Source organism: Diceros bicornis, chromosome 29, assembly GCF_020826845.1.
Source record: "Diceros bicornis minor isolate mBicDic1 chromosome 29, mDicBic1.mat.cur, whole genome shotgun sequence".
Lineage (NCBI taxonomy): Eukaryota > Metazoa > Chordata > Mammalia > Perissodactyla > Rhinocerotidae > Diceros > Diceros bicornis.
The window spans coordinates 17257777-17281533 of NC_080768.1; the positions used below are offsets into that span (position 1 = coordinate 17257777).

The 23757-nt window shown below is 35.9% G+C and overlaps 1 protein-coding gene across 1 annotated transcript in view; it reads right to left on the reverse strand.

Annotated features, from left to right (window-relative positions):
- SORBS2 (sorbin and SH3 domain containing 2) overlaps positions 1 to 23757 on the reverse strand; it is a 177031-nt gene that overhangs the window by 78276 nt on the left and 74998 nt on the right. Inside the window, 4 exon segments of the mRNA XM_058525010.1 lie at positions 11894 to 12018; positions 12256 to 12282; positions 17762 to 17854; positions 22592 to 22641. Of these exon segments, the coding sequence (XP_058380993.1) occupies positions 11894 to 12018; positions 12256 to 12282; positions 17762 to 17854; positions 22592 to 22601 (255 nt within the window). The 5' untranslated portion in view covers positions 22602 to 22641.

The window sequence follows — 23757 nt, forward strand, 5'->3', positions numbered from 1 at the left end:
TTGGTGTTCTCGGCCAGCCATCATTTTTATGACACTTGATGTCAAGCAGGCTGTTGATCTCATAAAAACTCATAATTTTTTTCCTCAGACTTTTGATTGAATACTTTAAAAAAATCTACCATATACAAAGGTGTCTTTCGTGGCTGGCCTGGTGACGTAGCAGTTAAGTTCACGCAATCCACTTCAGCGGCCTGGGGTTCACAGGTTCGGATCCCAGGCACGGCCCTAAGCATTGCCTATCAAGCCATGCTGTGGCAGCATCCCATATAAAGTAGAGGAGGATTGGCATGGATGTTAGCCCAGGGCTAATCTTCCTCAAAAACAAACAAACAAACAAACAAAAGTCTCTCTCAGTCCAAGAACATGAAAAATCTGATGAGAGCTATTAGTCCTTCTCTTAGAAAAAACGACAAATTAACATATACATAAAATTCTGCATAACCTTTAGGGTTCATAGATACTCTAAAGCACATTCTTTTTTTTTTTTTTTTGCTGAGGAAGATTCGCCCTGAGCTAACATCTGTGCCAATCTTCTTCTATTTTGTATGTGGGTTGCTGCCACAGCATAGCTGACAAGTGGTATAGGTCTGCACCCGGGATCTGAATCTGCAAACCTGGGCCGCCTAAGTGGAACACACCAAAGTTAACCAATATGCCACAGGGCCAGCCTCCTAAAGCATATTCTTAATCTAATAGGTTAAGAAACTCCAACTCTAAATAAAAAAAACAGATTTTTATTCTGTTTTTACTTAATAAGCTTTTTTCTTGTTATTTATATATATTTATTATAAATGTGATACTTTTTCACTGTATAAGGTTTAAAATCTCTAGAATTAACTGACAGAAATATTAGTTACGCAGAACTTAAAATATTTTAGTAGGAATGTACCTTTTTTATTAGTAAATTTTTATAATAATTGCAGATTTTATTGGAAGTAAAACTATAATAGTATGAAACTATAATAATTATAACTTAATATGTTAGAATTTTGCTACAAGTCTCAATGAATTCAGTATAGAGCAGTCTTGGGTTGGACAGTTTCAATGGAATTTCACATAACTGTGCAGTTTCACTAAAGAGGTCTCTATATAACATGAACCTCTTTAGCTTTGCTTATGCTAAGTGAAAATTCTGTTAAATAATATAAATCACGCAAAAGGATTTGAGTTATCTGCTCAAAGGAGGTTTCTTCCTTTAAAATTAAAAGGCAAAATCTAATAATTACAACCCTCTTGGGATTGGCTTGCCCATATCCTTTGGACTTGAAACATATCAAAAGCTAAAGCATATTCTCTCTAAAACCGCCATCGTTATGGGTTGGGTAATATGTTATTGTTATATTATGGGTAATATGATCAGTTTGTTTGTACAGTGTTATGTCTAGGAATAGTCTTTATCCATTCATTTATTATTCCAAAAAGAGTGTCTACAGAAAACAGAATTATTTCACTCTTTGAATTTCTCTCACCACCTCCTGATATGCTCACAGTTTTGAATCTTTTAGCATGTATGGGTGTGTGTGTGTGTGTGCATGTGTGTGTGAAGTTAACAGATGAAATGCCTCTTGGTGAGTCATACCCACACTTAAATTTCTATAGATAAAACTCAAAAGTTCAACAGTCTATTAGTCACCCGCACAAGAGCTTTGAAATATCTTGAGATAAAGATGTAAATTACCTCTTAGACTAGCTGAGGCTCCTTTTACACAACCCTGATGTCCACATGAATGAAATACCCTCTTAGACACAGAAGGAGAGAGAATCACAATGTATGTGTTTTCCTGAGGAGGATGTGAGATGAGTAGGAGGAAAAGTGTGAATAAGCGAAGAAGGAAGTATTTTCTCAATCTGGACTTCCTTGAAGGAGGAAAAACTAGTTTAAAACAAGAACAGTTGTGTTTTTTTCATACTGAATTGGTGGCAGATAGATGATTGCAGAAAACCATCATGGTTGTTTTGTGTCTCAGTATTTCAAGACCATGTAAAGGTTAAGGTGTTTGAAGATAAGTCAAATGTCACCAACTTTTCTTGAAGTTAAGTTCCTTTTTACATTCCCCAACTGTTGAGCCATAAGGGAGAGAAGAACTAGAAAAACCAGCTTGCTGTTGTCTGGTCTCTACAAAGGAAAGGGACAGTGCTTAAACCTCAACATACTTGGTACTCTAAGAGAGAGCACCTAGTTATTCAAAATAGCATTGAACATCTTGGTCCGAATGAATTCCATCCAGAATACCGAGGAGAACCTATGGATGAAACCTATGGATTGAACTCCTTGAGGAATTAGGGAGCAAGAGGACTCAAGAATGGTGACCTTCAGCAGTACAAAAAGTAAATTGGGTTGGATGTAAGCATTGCAAATTCAAGTGTCCACCCTGGGCCAGGGATGTATCCAGAATGTGCAAATCAGGCTGGGCGTTAGATAAGAGGAAATGATAGGAACTGGGGTGGAAAAGAGAAGGCATGTTCCTCCTAAAGGTGGCCAAATTAAAAATAAAATTAACTCAGTGGCAACCAAACAAAACATATCTATCGTCATAAGCTCCCAGACCATCAGTTTTTGACTCAGAAGATGCAGAAACTGGAGGTGAAAAAAGGATGGTGGGCTCGGTGTGGAGCTAGGGTATACAGAAAGGGAGCATGGTCTGGCAGGGCCAGGCTGAGGGTGATGCCAGTGAGGCACCTATCTCGGGTGCAAAATTAAATGGAGTGACAAAAACTCAGTAATTGAGATAAACACTATTTTAATGCAATCTTAGAAAAAAATCAAAATCAGTGCAAAAAAAAATCCATACTGAGCTAAATATCAAAAGTTTAAATAACAAACACTGCCATGATAAGCCATTTTGAAGATTGAGGTAAAAAGGAAAAATTCGTATCCCAGATTTTTAATGGAAGCAATAATAGAATAAAATAATAATATTTTCAATATCTGTTTTTTCCTGATCTTATTTTCAGTTGAGAGAATAGCCGTGTTTGACAATTTCCCCTTGACCAACAATGATCTTAAACAAATTTTAACTAATTTAAGATGAAGTAAAATGATAATAAATTCTGTTTTGGTATAAATAAAATATTTAGACTTTCAGTAATGTTTGGTTTTAATATATCTACTTTTCAACTTTCAATATTTTTTAAACTACTGAAATGTTCTAGAAAAAAATTGACAGTACAGGGGCTGGCCCAGTGGCATAGTGGTTGAGTTCATGTGCTTCGCTTTGGCGGCCACGGGTTCAGATCCCGGGCATGGACCTACGCAACTCTTGTCAAGCCGTGCTGTGGCAGGCATCCCACATATAGAGTGGAGGAGAATGGGCATGGATGTTGGCCCAGGGCCAATCTTCCTCAGCAAAAAGACGAGGATTGGCAACAGAGGTTATCTCAGGGCTAATCTTCCTCACTCCCCCCCCCAAAAAAATTAACAATACATAAAAAGATGTATATATGGGGAGTATATTTTTTTTTGTCTCAGATTCCAAATGGCTGACCTGGCACTGTGGTCTGGGATCTTAACATCGCCTCCTTTAACGTCTTTAATGGTTGAGCTTCTGGCCCTCATTTCTCAAGGAACGTATGAAATATGTGTTAAATATCAAGCAAAGGGATTTCACAGGTTTTTTAATCTGTTTTTCAATAGAATTGACAGTAAATACTTGAAAAAATATCTAGGAGGGAGTTATATAAAAATCAATCTTTATATTAAGAAATTATTTGCATTTTATTAGGTGTCATAATAGTATTTTCATTATTTTTTTTCCTCATCTGTCAGGTACAGGTACTAAAATTTCTACAAACTTAAGGATATCATATCTTATATTGACTTTAAAACACTACCAGGATAACTGGAGTTGACCGTTGAAAACAAATGGCAAAATAATGAAAATTGGTGAAGGCCTTGTGATGAGTACTTCTAATGGGTTTTATTATATAATTATCCATATCATTTTTTAGATTTTAAATTTCCACAGTAACTTTAAAATGAACAATTTAAGAATTTTTATGAAAAAGAAAAAAAACACAGTCAATCTTTACCTCCCACCTCCACTCCTCAGGGGATGAGGAAGAAGTGCTTGGCAGCCATGTTTTTACTAGGTGACTCCAATTCACTGGCCACAGCTGATTGTTTAGAAAGGGGAATAACTGAATCAAACTAGGCCAGTGAGGCACTGTCTCCTTCCTGGGATTGGGAATTTGAATTATAACCTGCACTGAATGCCCTAGTCAGGTAGTCCTGTACCCCCCAGCCCCAGGTACGAGTTCACACATAACTGGAGCCAGAGAAGGTCATGGAAATCCACAGGCAACTTGAAGCAATGAAAGGGCAGAAACTAAGAGAGGAGAATGAGGCCGACTCACAGAGAGGAAAGACAGGAACTATGTGGCAGCTAAGATGGAGGAAGAGAGAGTAGCTAACTGGTCATTCCCCAGTTCTCCTAAGGCCTGGCTGTACCACCTGCATTTCATGATACAAGATTGCCCTATGGCTTCATAATAAAAGCCCTTTTTGCCTGAGGTCTTAACAGCCTTATAGTCTCTACCCAAGACCTAGGTGACAAGTGATCTAAAACGGTCACACAGATTTGGGCACACTGATGGAGTGTGGTATCTGAAAAAAGGGAATAAATACTTCCACTGTACTCTGTGGAACTCAGATGGGGAATATGACTTTGAATCTGGGAAGGCCAGAAGATGGGGTTTAAGAGTCAGATTATATCAGAAAATAGAGGCAGTAGAATCTACCGGTTGAGCTGTGGATCCGAAGTCAGACAGACGGGCGAACTGTTTAACCTCCCTGGGCCTCAATTTCCTCATGTGTGAAATATGGACATTAATAAAACCCATCTCCTAAAGCTTGTGAAACTGAAGTGAGATAATGTAAGTTAAGTGCTGGTACAGTGTCTGGTGTGTTGTAATAGCTTTCAACAAATGAGAGCCATTTAAAGAATTTTTTTAATGCTTGGAAGGCACAGGAATGCTCTGCACAAGCAAAGAGCAGGGTAGGGAGGAGAACGATAACATGAAAACTGTCATCTAGAAGAGAGAGAAAACTTCATCTCTTTTGCTCTGTGGGATGAATATGCAGAAATTAAGGAAGACAGATTATGACTCAGTATTAGAAATACTTTCTAATAATTAGATCTGAGAATTGCCCACACATTCAATAGCTGCCCCCTAGAGTAACTGAGCTCCCCGTTCCTAAGTGTATTCAAGAAAAGGCTGGATGCTCATCTCTTCGGAGGTGTTGTAGAGGGGATCCCAGGTGATTTCTAAATTCATATTGGGCTCCCAAATATTCTATACTGTTCAATCATTCAGAAACATACACAACACACATAAGGCAGATGGAGGAAGTGTCAAAGACCTGATCAACTAATAGCATAACAAATCCACACACAAAAAGTTATGGGATATTGGTTGGCCATGCTAATGGAATATATGAGTGATCACGGCTGGTACTGGTGGGATTGGTCCAGAATACTCTATATTCTACACCTTTTCTATCATCCCACACTGCTGACATTTATGCATTATTTGGCCTTCCTTAACTTCTATATCTTGATCCTATGGAGCCAAAGAGATGAGCTTTCTTTCTCTTCTACATGACAGTGAGACAAACTCCCCTCTGAGTCCCCAACATATGTGCAGCAGCAGCTGTGAAAGTGAAGCTTTGGCAAATGATTGATTACATTGTTTCATAATAGAAGGGTCAAGTTTATCTTTTCTGAAGCAAAGGGCAGAGCACTCAGAAATGCTAGAGAAAACGTTCGGGGGGTAGCTTTTGCTGTCTTTTCAAAGGTTCTGGCTTAGACCTTCACTTATCTGACATTGAGAACAATGTGACATTTTTAGCAACAGGATATCTGTTTGCACAGTGACAGAAGGGTAACACACCCCATTTTGTGTTCTCTCTATACGTAAATTTGTAGGAGGTAAATTAAAACATATGCAGTTTATAAAACAATATGTCAGATGATCAAATATGGACAGTTAAAATTCCTAACAGTAGGCTGCAGTTTTCTTCTTAAACTAATGGTCAGGCTTTAATAAAAACAACAAACATATGTAAATGAAACTTCCAGAAACCGAAGTTTTCTTTTCACCTCTCAGTGTAGAGAATTTTTGTTTTCTGGGTCTGCTATTTCCTTCGGAGGCTAATTCTTTATAACAGAGCACATATTTGGCTGACTCGAGTGTGCAGCTCACAGCTCTTGGCATCTACAGAGACTTCTTGCCAAAATGTGGAACGTAAGTATTTAAAATGGAAAGGTCACCATTGTGAAAGGCCATTACATGGAAAATGAGACTTAAAAATAAAGTATACCACAATAGGCAAGATGTGGAAACAACCTAAACGTCGGTGGATGGATGAATGGATAAAGAAAATGTGGTATATACATACAGTGGAATTTTATTTAGCCTTAAAAGAGAAGAAAATCCTTCATATGGGACATTATGCTCAGTGAAATAAGCCAGTCACACAAGGACAAATATTTCGTGATTCCACTTGCATAAGGAAGCTAAAAGAGTCAAACTCATTGAAGCAGAGAGCAACATGGTGGTTGCCAGGGGCAGGGGGGTGGGGAAGCCCCCACACCCCGAGTTGCTGTTCAACAGGTATCAAGTTTCAGTTATACAAGGAATAAGTTCTAGAGATCTGCTGTACAACACTGTGGCTATAGTTAACAATATGGTATTGTACACTTTAAAATTTGTTAGGAAGGTAGATCTCATGTTAAATAGTCTTACCACAATAAAAAAAAGTCAAAACTGCAACAGTTTTATGCCACCTTTTGACAAAGTGCTATATATATAAGACAACACACTGTCATGTTGGAACAAACTGCCGGTCAGATGAAATAAACTTTTATCCATCCGTAAAAAAATAAAGCTGTATTGGGGCCGGCACTGTGGCCTAGTGATTAAGTTTGGTGCATTCCACTTTGGCGGTGTGGGTTCAGTTCCCTGGGTGCAGACCTACACCACTCGTTGGCAGCCATACTGTGGTGGCGACCCCCATACAAAATAGAGGAAGATTGGCACAGATGTTAGCTCAGGGCACATCTTCCTCAAGCAAAACAATCATGTATTGTTGAAAATAATATATTTTCTTTTCCCAATAAGATGCAGTTTGGAAAAAGAATATTATTTTAAAATAACAACAGCTACTAGATATTGAGGGATTACTATGTAGTGGGCACTATGCCAAGTTCCTTCTATGCAACACCTTATTTCTCCCTCACAGCAATGTTATGAGATGATGCTATTATTATCCCCATTATATAGATGAAGGAACTGATGCTCAGGGTGGGGGAATAACTAGATGGAAGGTCTTACATTAATAACACCTTGAAAGAGCTGACTGTCCAGTTGCTCTCCTCCTGGTCTCTCTTAAGGCCACTCCAAGAAGTTCCCCTCCCCACTACTAGGTCAATGTAAGTTAGCAGATCTCATCTATCAGCAGCATTTGTGCAGTTAACCATCTCTTCTCGATGTACTTTCCTCATTCGGCTTTTAGGAGGCCACATTTTCCTGGATTTCCTCCTCCTTTAGCAGATACTCTTTTTAGTCTCCTTTCTTGATTGCTTCTCTTACTGTTGGGATGCACTTGGGCTCAATCCTTGGAACTCCTCTTTTCTCTATACTATACTCACCCTGGTGATCTCACTCAGTCTCCTGGCTACAAAAAGCCTCTATAAGCTAATGGCTTATATCTCTAACCAGGACATTCCACCTGAACTCCAGATTCCTATATCCAACTGCATACTTGACCTCTCCATGTAGATGTCTAATAGATCCCTCAAACTTATCATGTCTCATCTGGACCCTCTGATCTTTCCCCAAACCTGCCCTATCTACAGTTATCCAGTCTCAATGGACGAAGGATGGCAAATTCCATCCTTCCCAGTTGCAAAGTCTCAAAACCTTGGAGTCAGTCTTGACTCTTCTTTTTCCCTCGCTTCCCACATGCAGTCTGTCAAGAAGTTCTAGTTACTGATTTTCAAAATACATTCAGAATCTGATTTCTCGGCACCTCCACTGCTTCTACCCTGCTTCGAGCCACCATCCTTTCTCACATAAATTGTTGCAACAGCCACCTAACTGGCTTGCCTACTCTCCTTCTTGCCCACTATAGTTTGTTCTCAGCTGCGCTGCCAGAATGATTCTGATAGACTATCTGTCAAACAATAATATTTGTAGCCTCAAAATCTCCCAATGACTCCCATTTTTATTGAGAGTAAAAGTGGAAATCCTTGCAATGGCTTACAAGTACTTCTGTCACCTGGCCCCTGTTACTTCTGACTGCACCTCTTTTTACTCTCTGCCTCACTTGCTTCCTCTCCCTCCCACTGGCTTCCTTGCTGGTCCTCGAGCATACCCCGCGTGCTTCAGACTTAAAGCCTTTACACCAGATATTCCCTCTGCTGAGAATGGTCTTCCCCCTTCGGAACTCTTCTATCTTCTCAATGAGGACTCTTTGACTGCCCTATTTACCGTGGACTCTGCTCCCCACATCCCAGCTTAGCACTGCTTAGTTTATTTACATAATCCCCTTCTAAGGTATGTCATCTATGCATTTAAGTTTTTATTAATATTTGTTCCCCCCAACCCCAACAAGATTTTAACCATCAGTGGTTTCAAATACAGCTCTGTGACCAGAATAGACTTGACACATAGCAGATGCCCAGTAAATATTTGTTGAGTAAATAAAAGGGACAGGATCTCAGATCTTAACTTGTGGATCATGCTGATTCTCTAGGGATTGTGTCATAAAACCAACTGTTCTGGTCAGCCTGAATAGTGACAAAACGATGAAAAAGGAAAGCTATCAAACTTAAGTTGTCAAACATAATAAAACCATTTAGAAGAACCAAACTATGTTAGATGAGTGAACTGAGTTGTTAACGTGGTGGAGTCTGCTAATGACTTCTCTGACCCCTGCTTCCTGGAGGGTCAGGTCCTGGGACAAAAGTAAATCTGTTCTCTGACACTAGCACAACCCTGTCTGTAGTGTCTCAGCTTGATTTTGCTCCTTACCTCATGGGATTATGGAAGTTATTAATAAATATAAATAAGTTGGAACAGTGCCTACAAATAGTAAGAGTATTTGTTGGCTGCCATTATTATTATTGTTTTTGTTATTATTATTATTTCATTGGGGTTCTCAGAAGACATTACCTTAATTCCAAGAAATTACTTTAATGAATATATTTTGCATATCATGATCAGTTGATGAAGGAGATATTTTAGTAGATGTATGAAAATACCCACCTGTCTTTTTAATCATCTAAACTTAAAGTTTTTGCTTTATGGGTGGGGGAGGAGATGTTGGTGTCAATCAGATGTCTGTTGGAGATTTTCTATAAAGTTTAAAAATGATATTCTGTTCAAAGATATGTTTTGGGTGATATTTAATAGCTCAGCTACAGGAAATAGTATTGCACAGATTTACTTAGGTACTAGTGTTTCAATATGCTCATTACTGCTGTTGTTGCTAATAGTATATCTTTTATTAATGTTACCATTTATGCAGTGCATGCTCTGTCCTAAGTAATTTACCTCTACTATCTCTCTAGTCTTACCACAACCTATGAATTAAGGATTAATTAATATTCTCATTTCTTTGTTCAGACTCACACAGAAGTTAAGATGGTTGCCTCACATATAGCCAGTGATGGAGCTTGGATTGAAATCAGCAGTTTATCCTTAAAGCTTATGCTCTTAACACTACATCATTTTGTGGAGAAGCAGTGAAGAGAACCACATTTCTGTTCCAAATAAATTAATAAATGTCAGCAGAATGATGCTATGAAAGAATTGTACATATAGGGAAATAAAGATTTACTTTTTAAAAGTCTGAGTATTAAAGACTGATTAATATACTTTCTGAAATGATAAATTTTAAAAGGTAGAAATTGATCAAGTTTCAGTGAAAATGAGTATTGAGCTACAAAGAAATAAACGCTAGTTGAATTAAGATAAATGTTTCCTGCCAAAGAGAATTATAATTGACAATTATTTTAAGAGAGTTTATACATGTAAATAAGGTAAATCTAGGTACTATAAGGTCTGGAATGAAAAATATTTCTTTAAAACTTAAAAGTACTTTGAGCACTGAAGTAGTGGGCAGAGTCTTAAGTGATAATCAACCACTGATGATTTCTAATAAATATCTAGAAGGAGGAAACTTTTAGAACATGATTTCTGGATAAAAGATCTGTGTGTATGTGTGTGTGTATATATATATATATATATATATATATATATACTTTTTTTTTTAATTAAAATATAGCTAGAAATTTATTGATGAATTTAGTAGAGTTTTAATAGGAAGATGGTTTCTTTCTCCTTTCCCTTCCTGCTTAGAAGCTAAGAAAGCATTAGGTTATATAAGAAGCCCAAACTAAAGGAGTTAGCGTCTCTACAGAACGCCTGTAAGAAGAGATTGGAAAGTGTAATGTACCACCCGGCAGTCTGAGGACTGAGAGGCCGCAGCAACTGCAGATTTTTGTCTCTCTTGCTGAAGAGGTATCTTTGTAGTCTCTGGAGAAAGCTCAGGTAGCTGTTTGTGGCTTTCAGGATCGTGTCCTGAAGGGGGAGCTATCTGAATGGAAAGAGATGCTGTGTGTATCTCAGGCACTGGGTTAGGGGGAGGTGAGCAAGGCTTTTTGGGAAATGATGGTACATCAACAGATTTGGAGAACTGTGGAGTATTAAAGGGGATGCCACTTCCTAGGTCTTGGTTATGGATTAGTTTCAATGTAGAAATTCTCCGAGTTTGAGAATCTTGCATGTAGTCCTCTTGTAGAAATGGGGTACTGGTATCAGCATTTGGTGGGGAACCAGTGCTTGAAGCTGGTTGTGGATTAGTGATTTTTTGTGTATATGACACAGTTGTGTTAGATTCTTCAGAATATACAATTGTCTGGCTGGAGTCTTCATTAGAATACATAGTTCCCTGAAGAGGCTTTTTGTTAGTAAAGTACTCTGTATAGGAGGGAATTTGTGTGTTAGTTACTAATTGGTCTAAAATGTCACCCTTTGTGTGATTGGTTACCAAGGAACTACAAAAGCTCTCTTTTCTAGGTGTTGAAAGGGGTGCCTGTATTGGCAAGAGCATCCGGAGAAAGAAATAATGTTGAAGGAAAAACAGAGAGAAAGTCAGAGTTAGTCATTCAAGAAACCAGTGTTAACTCTACCTTTAAAGAAAGTAAAGCAATGTCATACCCTCTTATTATGCTACACATTTTGTTGGCTAGATTGAATGATCATTTTTATTCTGTTTAGAATGCATTTTAATTTATTTTCAATAGTTGCCCTCTGGAGGAAAATAGTTTTTATAGAGAATACATTACAAAGTTTGTCTCCATCTACATTGTGGGAAATTATGTTAAAAGTGAACATATGTTCTCTTGGCATATTTTAAGATCTTAAGGTATGTATACATATATATGGCACATTTAGTCATTGTTTCTATAACATTTTTCATATTTGTGGCACAACTTTACTAATATCTCCAACACAGAGCTCCTTTAGTCACTATAATCAGCAGTTGCATAATTCATATTTATCGAGTAAATAATGTATTGCTGACCTCATAACTTTGAAATCTAAATCATCAGCTCACAGCTTTTTAAGAATTAGAATATATCCTAAACATTGTTAGAAGCTGACCTACTTTTACGAGCTGAATCAGATTAAAAAAAAGTGTTTTGAACTTAAAACTTCTCTTTCCATGTTGTAAATACAAGTCTGGCAACCAATACAAATACAAAAGCAAAAATATATTAATAATAAAACGTATCAAAATATGCATGTTATTAGAAAAGAGAGTCTAAAGCAGTGGTCTAATGCCACGCTTTGAAATGACATGGTAGACAAGAATGTGTAGGATTACCTGAGTTGGTGATTTTTTTTCTTGTAGGTTTGGTCGAACGCTTCTAAACCCTTTTGCTGCAAGAGAGGAATATGTAGCGTCTCCGTTCAGTGTCTCTTGATTTCGATCATTGTAAGATCTCCAAGCTTTTATTAAGGGAAAACAAATTGGATACAAAAATATCTACATTCACTTTTAACATTTTTTTATAAAATTTATTTTTATTTCCAAAATTGAAGTTTTCCTTTTCGAAATGGAATTTAATTTAATACGCATAACTGTATATGCAATTTAAGTTTACTGTGAGGTCAACAATGTGGCTTTGAATATGTTAAAAAAAAACACAACAAATGTAATGGTTATTTAGAATAGCTTTTCTGTACCTGAGTCTGGTGACTGAGAATCACGCCCTAAAAGAAAAAGAAATGTTGAAATTAATACTAGGGTAAAAGAAATTAACAATCTAGTAAAAATCATTTGGCAAAGAACCACATGCATTTTTTTTTTTGCAAACGTATCTCAGTTCTAAACTCTGAGTACATCAAATCCACTATTATTTTTTTAATTTTACAATGCATTTACTTTTACTTCAATTAGAATATCACTCATTGACTATAATATATAATTAATCTTTATATATCAAACACTGATTTTTCCCCTCAATCATGTTACAACCATGTAATTTTATCTTATTATTGCCCAAACTGGACATATGAATGTCTAAATATTAAATTAAAGGGTCAAAAGGTATCTGGTTTGTAAACAATGAAACTTTCTCCAAGCATTAAATCAAACCACATATCCTTAGCTTTTAATGCCCTGGTGTTACTGACCGTATTTAATTCCTGTGTTTGACAGAGATCAATTTTTTGTAGTTTGCTTTTTTTTAACTTCAAGAAAGTGTAAATGTGCCTGCCATGTTATGTGATACTTTCAAATCATTCTCTAGACTTTGAATTTTCCCCTTATTGCCATTTAAAAGTCATTTTATATTCAAATATGAAAGAGCTATTACAATATATTCCATTGTCTTGCAGTAAGCTGTGGAAAATCAATTTCAGTACTAATAAATTGCTTTTGACAATGCATTTGGAAAGGGGATCAACAAGATATTTACTATCAGTTTTATTAGAATTATACATTCAAGAATCTTCTATAACTTATGCACGTTTGAGGTAATCAATTTGTATTGCTTGGTTCTATTATACCGGATAGTCAACTTCACCTAGAATCATAAAGCCTTGACTTTGGAAAAGACTTTGGGGGTCATTCAGCCAAACCTTCTGTCCAGGTCCTGGATTCCTTATATAAATTCCCAAAGACCATTATTTAATTGCTGTTATTTCAGTACCTAATAGAACATGAATGTGCATGTAAGAAGGACTCAGTTTTCTTTCTAATGCTTAAGGAATAGTTATTTTGAAATCTAAACACGTGAATTTGAAATGATGAAAAAAATGAGTTGATGAATGCAATACTTTGATTTTTAGATAAAATATTTGATATAGATTCTTTCCAAATCAAAGGAAGAAAAATAAATGTGATTCAGCACAGAGTACATTAGGATGACTCCAGCTCAGGCGAGTTACAGAAGACTAACAAATCTTCAATCTTTATAATTGCTAATTTAGTATGGATTTTATCTCCAATGAATTCAAAATCAGAGTAATAAAATGAGTACCATAAGTAAAAATGACTTTGAAGAGTCATATGTGAAATGTTTACTAGACTCCACTTCTAGGATTTGATGGAAGCAGAAATGATTGACCTTGTCAATCACTTAAATGATGATGAGGACTTTATAAAGAAAGACGTAGTTTAGCAATACAGAGCAATCATTAGAATTCTGCTTTGGGGCACTCAAGGAGAGAGATTGAATAACCACCTGGGTGCCACATATTGTTTGTGGACAAGGAACAAGTTTTGGGACTTGGGGCAATCGCAATGAAAAGGAAAGCAGCATTAATAATAATTATTATTAATAGGGAGTTTATTTTACTCTTGGTTTAATAAAACTGAGCTCATAAAGAAGGGTGTGGGTATGTGTGTTGGGGATGGAGGTGACAGGAGCCAGATGCTTGGAGGTGGGAGAGGTGAAGGACACTTGAAATAAACGTCCTGTAATTAACAGTTTGTACAGGGCCAGTTCTGCTTCTTCTCACTGGTGACCACATTGGAGATTATGGGACCGATAAGTGGGATAAACATTAGGTGCAAGAATCAGAGGATGGTCACTCTAGGCTCAGCTAGGGGCTTCCTCGCTCCCTCCCTACTGGGCCCAGGCATTCCCAAACGAATCTATGCTATAGGAAATATGAGATATTAATAATGGTGACGTCTACTGAAAAACTCTGCTTACCATAGTAAATATAAGTGTGTAGAAATTACAAGAAAGGAGAAAGGATAAAGATGGCCATGGATTAAAACTTCAGGATGAAGTCATATTTTAATGAAGCTTCTTATGTTAATGATTAAAGTCTACTTTTAAATAGGTGGTCTTTTAAGGATATTCAAGTGTACAATATTTCAATTTCTTTAAAATAAATCCAATCATAGATATTTTAAAAACACCCAGTCCTGATTTGCTATTTTATTATAGTGCTTTGGAGGCACTGAAAGATAAATATGTTCCCACATGGATACTGTTCATCATAGCCTTGCTTTTATTTCATCCCTTTCAGGAAAGCTTAGGAAAGGGAGGATACATGTGGTTTGGAGCAGGTAACAGAAAGCATGAAAGCATCCTGGATCATGTTGAATGAAGAGAACATAGGTTAAAAAAGAAAAAAAAGGTTGAAAAAGTAAACACATGGCAGATGCATAGGGGAAATCGTTTTGCCCAATATCTTGAACACTATTCATGATCATTCACTTGTGAAAAAACAGAGCTAGAATTCTGGCCATCAGAGCCCTTAATTTCTAGTATTCTTCAGTAGATGGTCATTGCCTCTCTGAAAATTTAATAATGAGTAAATGGGACAGATTTATTGTTCTCTGGTAGTTTTGCATGTGAGTATAAGTAGGGTCTTTGAGAATTAAGAACTCTACTCATGCTTCACTAGTACAGTGAGCACTCCCTGTGTCCAGGCAGAGGTGGTGGACACCTGTCAGAGAAGCTGTCAAGGCATTCCCGGATCCGTGTCAGGATTGGACTGGATGCTTCAGAGGTCCTTTCCAATTTTATGATTTCAACATTATGATTTTTATGTAGCTGTGTTTGTGGTACCTGTTACATCATAATCTCTTATTCTTAGGTTCTATTTAAATTCCTTTTAGCTGATATGCTATATTGGACATATAAACTATACTTCTCTTGAAAATCATGATGATTTTAATTCTTATAGCTCCTTTCTTTAGAGGGCTCAATTTTTTTTAAGAATTAATTTAAATATATTAATTAAATTCAAGTCAACTAATTGAATGCCTACTGTGTTTCTAAGTACTGTGATAAGACTGTTCATTTATTTTCTTCATTTACCTTCGTTTAATTCTGACAAATCCTTGTGAGTTTGGGAAATGATTAAATTCTCAGAGAGGTAGGAAAATGACAAACAAATCTTTTCTTTTTTGGGAAAGGAAACTTGAGGTACTAACAGACGAATTTTCCTAAGGGTGGAAAACATGTAGGTGGTGTTGGCAGGACCCTGTCTCTTGGCACAGCCGTCTGGTCACCAGGGCATACCACCCTTATCAATGCTACCTTAGACGGCCAAGTGTTTTTGGTAAAATAAATGTACTTCAAAAAGGCTTGTTGTATCTCTACAGTCATTGATGTGTTCTAGCTTAGGTTGAAAACATCACTGTGTGCTATGAATTGTCCAGTGGGACTTTACTTCCGGTAAAAGGAAAAGAGGAGGACTCATTTAGGGGACAAATAGTTGATGACTAGCAGCTCATACTGACTTTCTGATCTGAGGGTGGAGAGAGGGAGGCTTAGAACCTTGTGTGGAGGTAGTCTTTTACTTAAAGGCTGTTCCATTTTAACAATATCTAATGTAATAAATATTTATTAATCCTCTTTCGATTCACAAAAAGACACTGTGTCAAATAAATTCTTATGAAGGCAACCATATAATGTGATTAGGCATAAAAAGAGGCTGATTTCTTTCTTCAAAATGTAATTAAAACTGCTTTGAAAAAGGGATCATACCTTATGTGTCTAATTAATACAAAAGAGATCTATTTTTAATGTAACAATTAAATCCAAAATTCAAGGGACCTTGTTCACGAGAAATCTTACTCCTAGTGATATAAAATTTAAAATGGTCCAGAGCCACTACGTATTATTATTGATGAAGATTATTTCATATTCCTAAAGTATTAAATCTTTTCTATTATTTTGATTCTGAAGCGTTAAATATTTTCTATTAAGTTGAGTGATACGAAATTGCTGATATTCTAATTTTGACTCTCCAAAATGGCCATCTCTAGTTCAATCTAATATTATTCCTTTAGTGGTTACTTTTATAAATAATAACAATTTGACATTATTGAATCACTATCACATTCGCTAGCGCATCAATGGTCCACATCTGAGTAGCTTGAGCTAGAATTTTGCTTGGTTGAAATGTCAATGATATTCACACTATAGGCATTCCAATTACGTGATGGCCCTGGACTTTATTTTGTGTATTTTCTAATTTCTTTCATTCTCATTTTCCTCAGATATCCAATGTAAACACATTTGTAGTTTTTCTAACATTTTTCCTGGTCGTACACTCATGAGCAAAAATGTACAAATACATATATAGAGAGATTTTTTTTTAACCAAACTGAGATCATACTTGCATTTTTTTAACTTAATATATTATGGAACCACCTGGCCCGGCATTTAAACTTGGACATTGAAATCCATTTGTGGATTGGAGGTGGTGGGCAGGAGTGGAATTCTCCACTTGGAAGCTTGTTCTTTCCTCAATAAAGCTGCGTAGTTTAGGATCAAGTGGCTTTAAAGCCAAAGACATCCTGAGTATTTAACTAACTACTAAATGTATGTGAGGTAAAGACACTGATTTGCACAGTGAAAAATTAAAATTATTTAAACACTCTCCATCCCCTTCCCACTTCTGCTCCAAGACCCATAAATATTATAAATAAAAAAACAAGGAACCTCCAACTAACCAACCAACAATCAAACCAACCAACCAATCAACCAGTCATCAAAAGGTATGGATATATTTCAGGGTCTGGAGACACTGCGGTTGAAATCATGACAGACATTTATTATAAAGAGACCCACCTCAGTTGAGGCTGAAATATCACACTCCCAATAAATTTCTGGAGTATGTTTATACCTGTGGGTGCATGTTAATCTTAATTGGACCTGGATGTTTAAAAATATATATTAGAAGGGTCTTTGCTAATTGGATTAAAGGAAGGTTTAAGGTCTCTTTCAAAACTAATATTCTGTGATTCTGTTTGCAACATTTGGCAAAGAAGCAAATTAATAAAGATTCAGTTTCTTGCAAATCCGTCTTCCTGACCCACTGTGCCCCCACTGCCCGACAGTTTTTAGGTAAAAACAACAAAAGCATCTATGAGCTATCTTAATTAAATATTATATTCCTTTAGTTCATGAGATACAAAAACTTAAATAGCTGTTAACACTTGCAGTTACTCAACACATTTTTGGCAAGTGACTGTTGTTTTTAATTAGATTTTTAAAATGTTTTCTACAAGATATCAGTTTCCTTTGGCTTTTTTATTTTTAGAACAAAAACAGTCAGAAGGGGTAGGCGCTATTCTAGAGACAAGAAAAATAAGAACTCGTGGGGCATTAGAAAGGTATTTACAGCTCCTCTCATCATCCAAACAAGATAATTCTGGAGAGAGATAAAGGTCAGATAAAGCCGTTCAAGTGTGACATTCTGTGAGTTAGCGATATTATACCTGCAGCCAATAGGTTTGGAGAACTCTGAACTCTCTTCACAGATGTTAATGTAACAGACATGGCGGCACGTTTGCGAGCACACCCACCGCTATCTGGAAGCAAAAAAATGACATAGCAGAGGCCACAGCAAAGGAGAAAGCACATGCATTATCATGCACTTTAAGTGAAATGTGCCAGACATCCATGAGAAAGATGAACAGTCAGAATTAGTAACGGTGGAATACATCTGCAAGTTTCACACCCACCCCAAACTAAAACAAACAAAACGAAACAAAAAACCAGGGGTCTGTCTTAGAAATAGATGCCAATGCTTTAGTAAAAAATCAGATTTTATACTTAACATTTTATGGTTTTTTGTGAATGAAAACACAAGTGTAGAATTCAACTTTGTTCATACCATTTAAATTCAACTATTAAATTTATAAGCAATGTAACTAGCTTTTAGAGTTATGGGTAACTTACATTTCAGGATTAAGAGCTATGGCATAATATACTTTTGTATCCATCATTTAGGTTTTACTGTATTCTGGCTATTATGATTCCTGAAGATAGCTTGAAGCACCACTTGAAGTAAAAGTTATTAACTAATATAAGCATGATATATTTCATATATAGGATTCATAAAGAAACACATAGCATTATGGAAATTCTATGTCTTCCCATAGCTATTAGTTACGGAAATAATTATCCTAATTGAAATCAAAGACAATATTGATATGTACAGTATTGAAATGACCAAGTTTAAAAAAATTAGTTTTTATACTTTTAAACAATATGGATGTGATGATCTAGATATTTACACTTATGCAAATCACAACACGAAGCAAAATAAGTGAAAATGCATCAGCTATTTTAATGTGATAGGAGAAGTTTAGAGTAATAAAACTTCTAAAATTGGATGGTTAATGTTCTATTTACGAACAGATTCCAATTCCATTCCCACATTCCTTTGTGTATGGAATGTGCAATAAATAGTTTTGCTCATTCCCCTGGAACCAAAACAACTTAAATTTAATCCTTTTTGAAAGTCATAACAAGAAAGACAAATAATATAACCACTAATATGATAACATAATCATTATATATTGCCACATGTTATTATTTTTTTCTTTTTCTTTATTTCTTAAGGAAAAGTATCCACTTTGTTTATTGGACGTGAGGAAATTTAAGAGTGTTTGGAAGTTTAATTTGAATTAAGTATTGGTAAAATCACAAGCAGAATAGTTCTCATACAAAATACAATTTCTTAAATATATGTTTAAAATAACAATTTCCTGATGCAGATAATAACTAAAACAGAAAAATGAAACAACATAAGAAAGTAAGTCAAATAATAAAAGACTATAAATCAGAGATCAAATATACAAAGACATAAATGGTAGAAACATACAACTAAAGATATCCTCAAGAGGGGTACCAGTAGGATTTTAGCAAACTCTGCAAACTGAAAACAGCATCAAGGGATGAGTGTTTCTGATAAAATGGAGGTAATGTTGTTGGATACGCCCTATATAGTGGCTATTGATGGTCTAAAAGGGTTGTGTAGTCAAGGGTGTTGAAAGTGTATACTGGTGGCTCTCTAAGAGATTTTATTTTCTAGTTCTTTTAATTCTGCACATGTGAAAACAAGAACAGAGACAAAAAGGGAAAATTTCAGAATGAGGAGATCCAGCAACACTGGTTAAACCCATGGTTCCCAAACTATGTGCTGAGGCGCCCCAGGCTACCTCAGTGGATTCACAAGGGTTTGGGGGGAAAGTTCACATTTTTGAGGAAAACACAGTGATATCTATCAGACACTGCGTGAAGTACTAGCCTGAGGTAGTTCCCAATTTCAACATAATAGATTATACTATCTTCCTTTAAATGATGTCACATCTTTAAAAAGCTGAGTTTTTGGTGATTGCTGTAACAAAAAGCCAGTACCCTGTGAAAACAATTTTGGATCAGTAAATGGGGGTGGTGATGTACAATCTACTTCCAAGTTCTGAGAAGTTTTGCAGTGCCCAATAAGCACACACATTCCCGTAGTAAGTAACTGTGGTTATAATGAATGAAATAAAGCGATTATTTTTTCAATTTAAGTGTATTATTTTTTCAAATTGCTTCTGAGTTGATGGAACATAAATACTTGTTAAGTTGTTTGCACCTAACTACTTAATAAATAGAACTGTTAGGTATTTCTTTTGGCTTGAGAGCATGGTGAAAATTTACTAAGATATCTTGGCACTGTAAACCAAGAAAGTGTGGGAACCTCTGGGTTAAATAATTTCTGTATTCTAAGTCACTCTAAGACTTTGATAAAATGAATAGAGAATCTGCCTTTATTAAAATTTAATGAAAAGCTTAATTTGAAAAGTTGAGGCATTCGTGAACTTGCTGGAACAGAGAAATCTATTATATTCTGTTTCTACTTATTTACATGTTGATACTTTCTGCTATTTCTTGAAGATATTTTTAAGATCTCAAAATGAGGATGCTATCTTGCATACTTTAGGTCATCCTGAAGAATCCTAATGCTACTCTCACCTGCACACTCTTTAACGACCTGCACACTCTTCCACTCAGCTGCAAGACTCGTGGAAGCTGTTTCTGCGGCTGGAAAACATTCATATGGGTAAATCACATTCAATGAATTATTCTGTGTCTTTCTCTCTTTATTCTCTTTCACAGCTAAAATCGCCTTAGAAAATAATGGGTCACAAATTCTAAGAGTGGAAATATTGCATGTCTGTATTTTAGATATTTTAGAATGAAAAATGAATCACATTTCCCTTGGCTTATTTATTATGTATTTGACTAAAAACAAAAAGCTGATGTAAAGTAATCTTTTTTAACCTTAGTGACTGACACATGGACATTCAAACAGTGATATATATCCTTAATGATTGGCCGGTAGATAATGAAAACCAATTTTATTTATTAGATACTTAGGAACTAATTTCTACTTCATTTTGTAGATATAAGACAATGCTGTCTTCAACTTCCTACAGCAATATTTATATATATATTTTTAAACAGTATGTTTTTATAGCAACATTATAGTATTACACTGGAATTTTAAACAGTGTTCCAGTCACTTCTAATCAATTTTGTATGTGTAAATCTGAATATCATATTTTATATGCATATATATGTGTAAATTCACCCATACAAGCCAAATAACTATGCCAATTACTATTCTATATGGAGCCAACCCCATTCCTTTAAATGAGAGGATGCTTTAGAGGGTTATATTCATGCTGCTAGAGCAGTAACTTGGCTCAAGTACCCCAGAGACCTACCTAAACAAATTTACAAATTTCTATTTGCCTACTTAGCCATTAGGGATTCAATTCTATGACTAGAAAGATTAATTATTGAATGCATTGTACATGAATATGATATATTTAGTATAATCACATATTTTACCTCTGTCATAATAGGGCTATAATAAATAGGAAAATCAGCACTCCACAAAATGCAGGATATTGGGAAGTTATGTTCAACTTGAGTTGAGAAGATGCCTCAGAACAATTAGTCAATATAACTTCCACATGTGGACATTCTCCTGGAAGGACTGCAGTTTCACAACATGACTTATCCTCGTTCGGCTGCGGGCTCTCTATTCTATTTGCTTTCTCCAATCTCCTTTGCCTAATAACATTTCTTCTTTCATTTTCCATATCTGACTCTCACATCTCCATTGTCCAAATGCCTTTACTTGGTTCATTTCCAGAGTTATAACTTCTCTTGATTTCTAAGCCTTCCTTGTATCTTTTGATTGTCTCCAATAACCTTGCCTTGCCTGTTGCTGTACACACCTACAAGTTGACTGCATTGCCAGGGGCCAGCTGACCTAGAGTTCTCTGAGGTCAGTTAGAGCAGGCTTCTGCTAAGGGGCAGCTGCAGAATCACGGAGAGCGGGGCATGTCTCTACACTTGATCTCGGGATTAGATACTGGTTCTTAACCAGTGGTTGCCAACCCTCCTTCGAGGTACTTTGATAACAAGAGACAGCAAAAAGACAACCAGCTTGATGTGAGAAAATATCTTGGACTATCCTCTCTCCTTTGCCATGGGGTGACTGGCTAAAACGACTTCTCAGTGATCGCTTGTGGATAGGAAACAGTATTCTTTAAACACGTTACAAAATTTCAGTGAGAAAGTTGTTGTCCAGAATTATTCAATACTGAATACAAAAATTTCAGGGGGGAAAAAGGTGAAAAAATGAGCTAAAACATTTCTACTATGGAAAAAAATTTCATATGTACATAGCATGTATCACAAACACTTTTATTATTCATCTGTATACAGTTCAGAATTCAGAGACATCAGTGTCAAGCTATTTGGAGATATTGTTCTCACATCTAAAAATATAATGCTTATGACTTTATGTGTATTGTGTCTATGGATTAATTAAGCTGATTTTGTATGAAGCTTTGGCACTCTATCTGCTGACTTTGTCAACATAAAGTATTTACAGAATGGGGAATTTTACTATTTTCTACTAGAGCAACTTGCCTATGAATTTAGCCTATTTTAAGTGAGACATTTCAAATGTATACATCAAATGACATGCTACGTCTTCCTAGGGTTTATAGGAGTTAATTTCAAGATATGATTACAGAAAAAAGGAGTAAGAGTAGACAGCAAAACAGACAACTCTACTTTTGATAGCTATAAGATTGGAGCACAAAGACAAAGAAATCAAGTAATGAATTTAGGCTATCTAATCAGAAACTCAGCATCACATTTAGGATCAGCAGAGGGCTAAACTAATGATTTAGGGCCAAGATGATTTTTAGAGAGCAAGGCTAAAGAGTTTAAAACTAACGGAGACAGCATACCTGTATTCATTTTGACCTTGGAGGGTTTGTTATTAAAGTCTTCAGTTTTCCTGTAGAAAAAAAATGATGTATTAATTTGTTCACTAGTATGTGGAACAAAATATCACAAAAGTGTGTTTTTGTTTTTGTCTTGTTTTTGGTGTACCTGTGAGTTAATATCACATTATCATTAGTCTTATTTATTTATTTATTTATTTTGTGAGGAAGATCGGCCCTGAGCTAACATCTGCCAACCCTCCTCTTTTTGCCGAGGAAGACTTGGCCCTAGGCTAACATCCATGCCCATCTTCCTCTACTTTATATGGGACGCCGCCACAGCATAGCTTGCCAAGCGGTGTGTTGGTGCGCGCCCATGATCTGAACCAGCGAACCCCGGGCCTCTGCAGCGGAGTGCTCACACTTAACCGCTTGCCCCCCCATGCCGGCCCCTCATTAGTCTTATTTAAATCAAGGTTTAATGAAGTGGGCAGAATTTATAATTCTATTCAAGTTAAATTTCAATTATCATTGGGCCTATGATCATAAACATAAACTTAACGTTTTTGTTTAATGGTGACCATTAATGGATGAAAATGGAGAGGAGTTTTCACTGTTAAAAACTAAATTTCTTTCACAAACATTCAAACTAACAGTTTTCGTTCTCTAAGACTGAAAGGATCGTTAGTTGTTGAGTGTCCTCTTTCAGAATTTTAAATGGTACCCTGGTACTTTGAACTTATTACCTTACATTATTCAATTTATTTTATTTGAAATCAGTACATTATTCAATTTATGTTACATTACTCAATTTATTATATTCAATTTATTACTGGATCAATTTATTACTGGGGAACATTTAATGTATTTAATGTGTATTTCAAGGAAGATGAGATTCACCTATTTTTTTTAAGACGCAGAAAATAAATGGTTACTACAAAACCTATTTCTATTTCAGTATCAGATACTGTGCTTTTTCCCAATGAAGTGTTTGACGTATGACAATTGAGATTAATTCATTAGAAATGGCTGGTGGATGCTGCTTCTTGTAGAAAAAAGTTTTTTTAATATTGTGTATTATTTTATGACGTGAGATGACTTAGTTCTTTCCCTGGTATTCCCTTAGCCCATTTTTAGAGTTTCTTATTTACCTCTACCCTAAGACCAAAGACGAAGGACATGCTCCCACA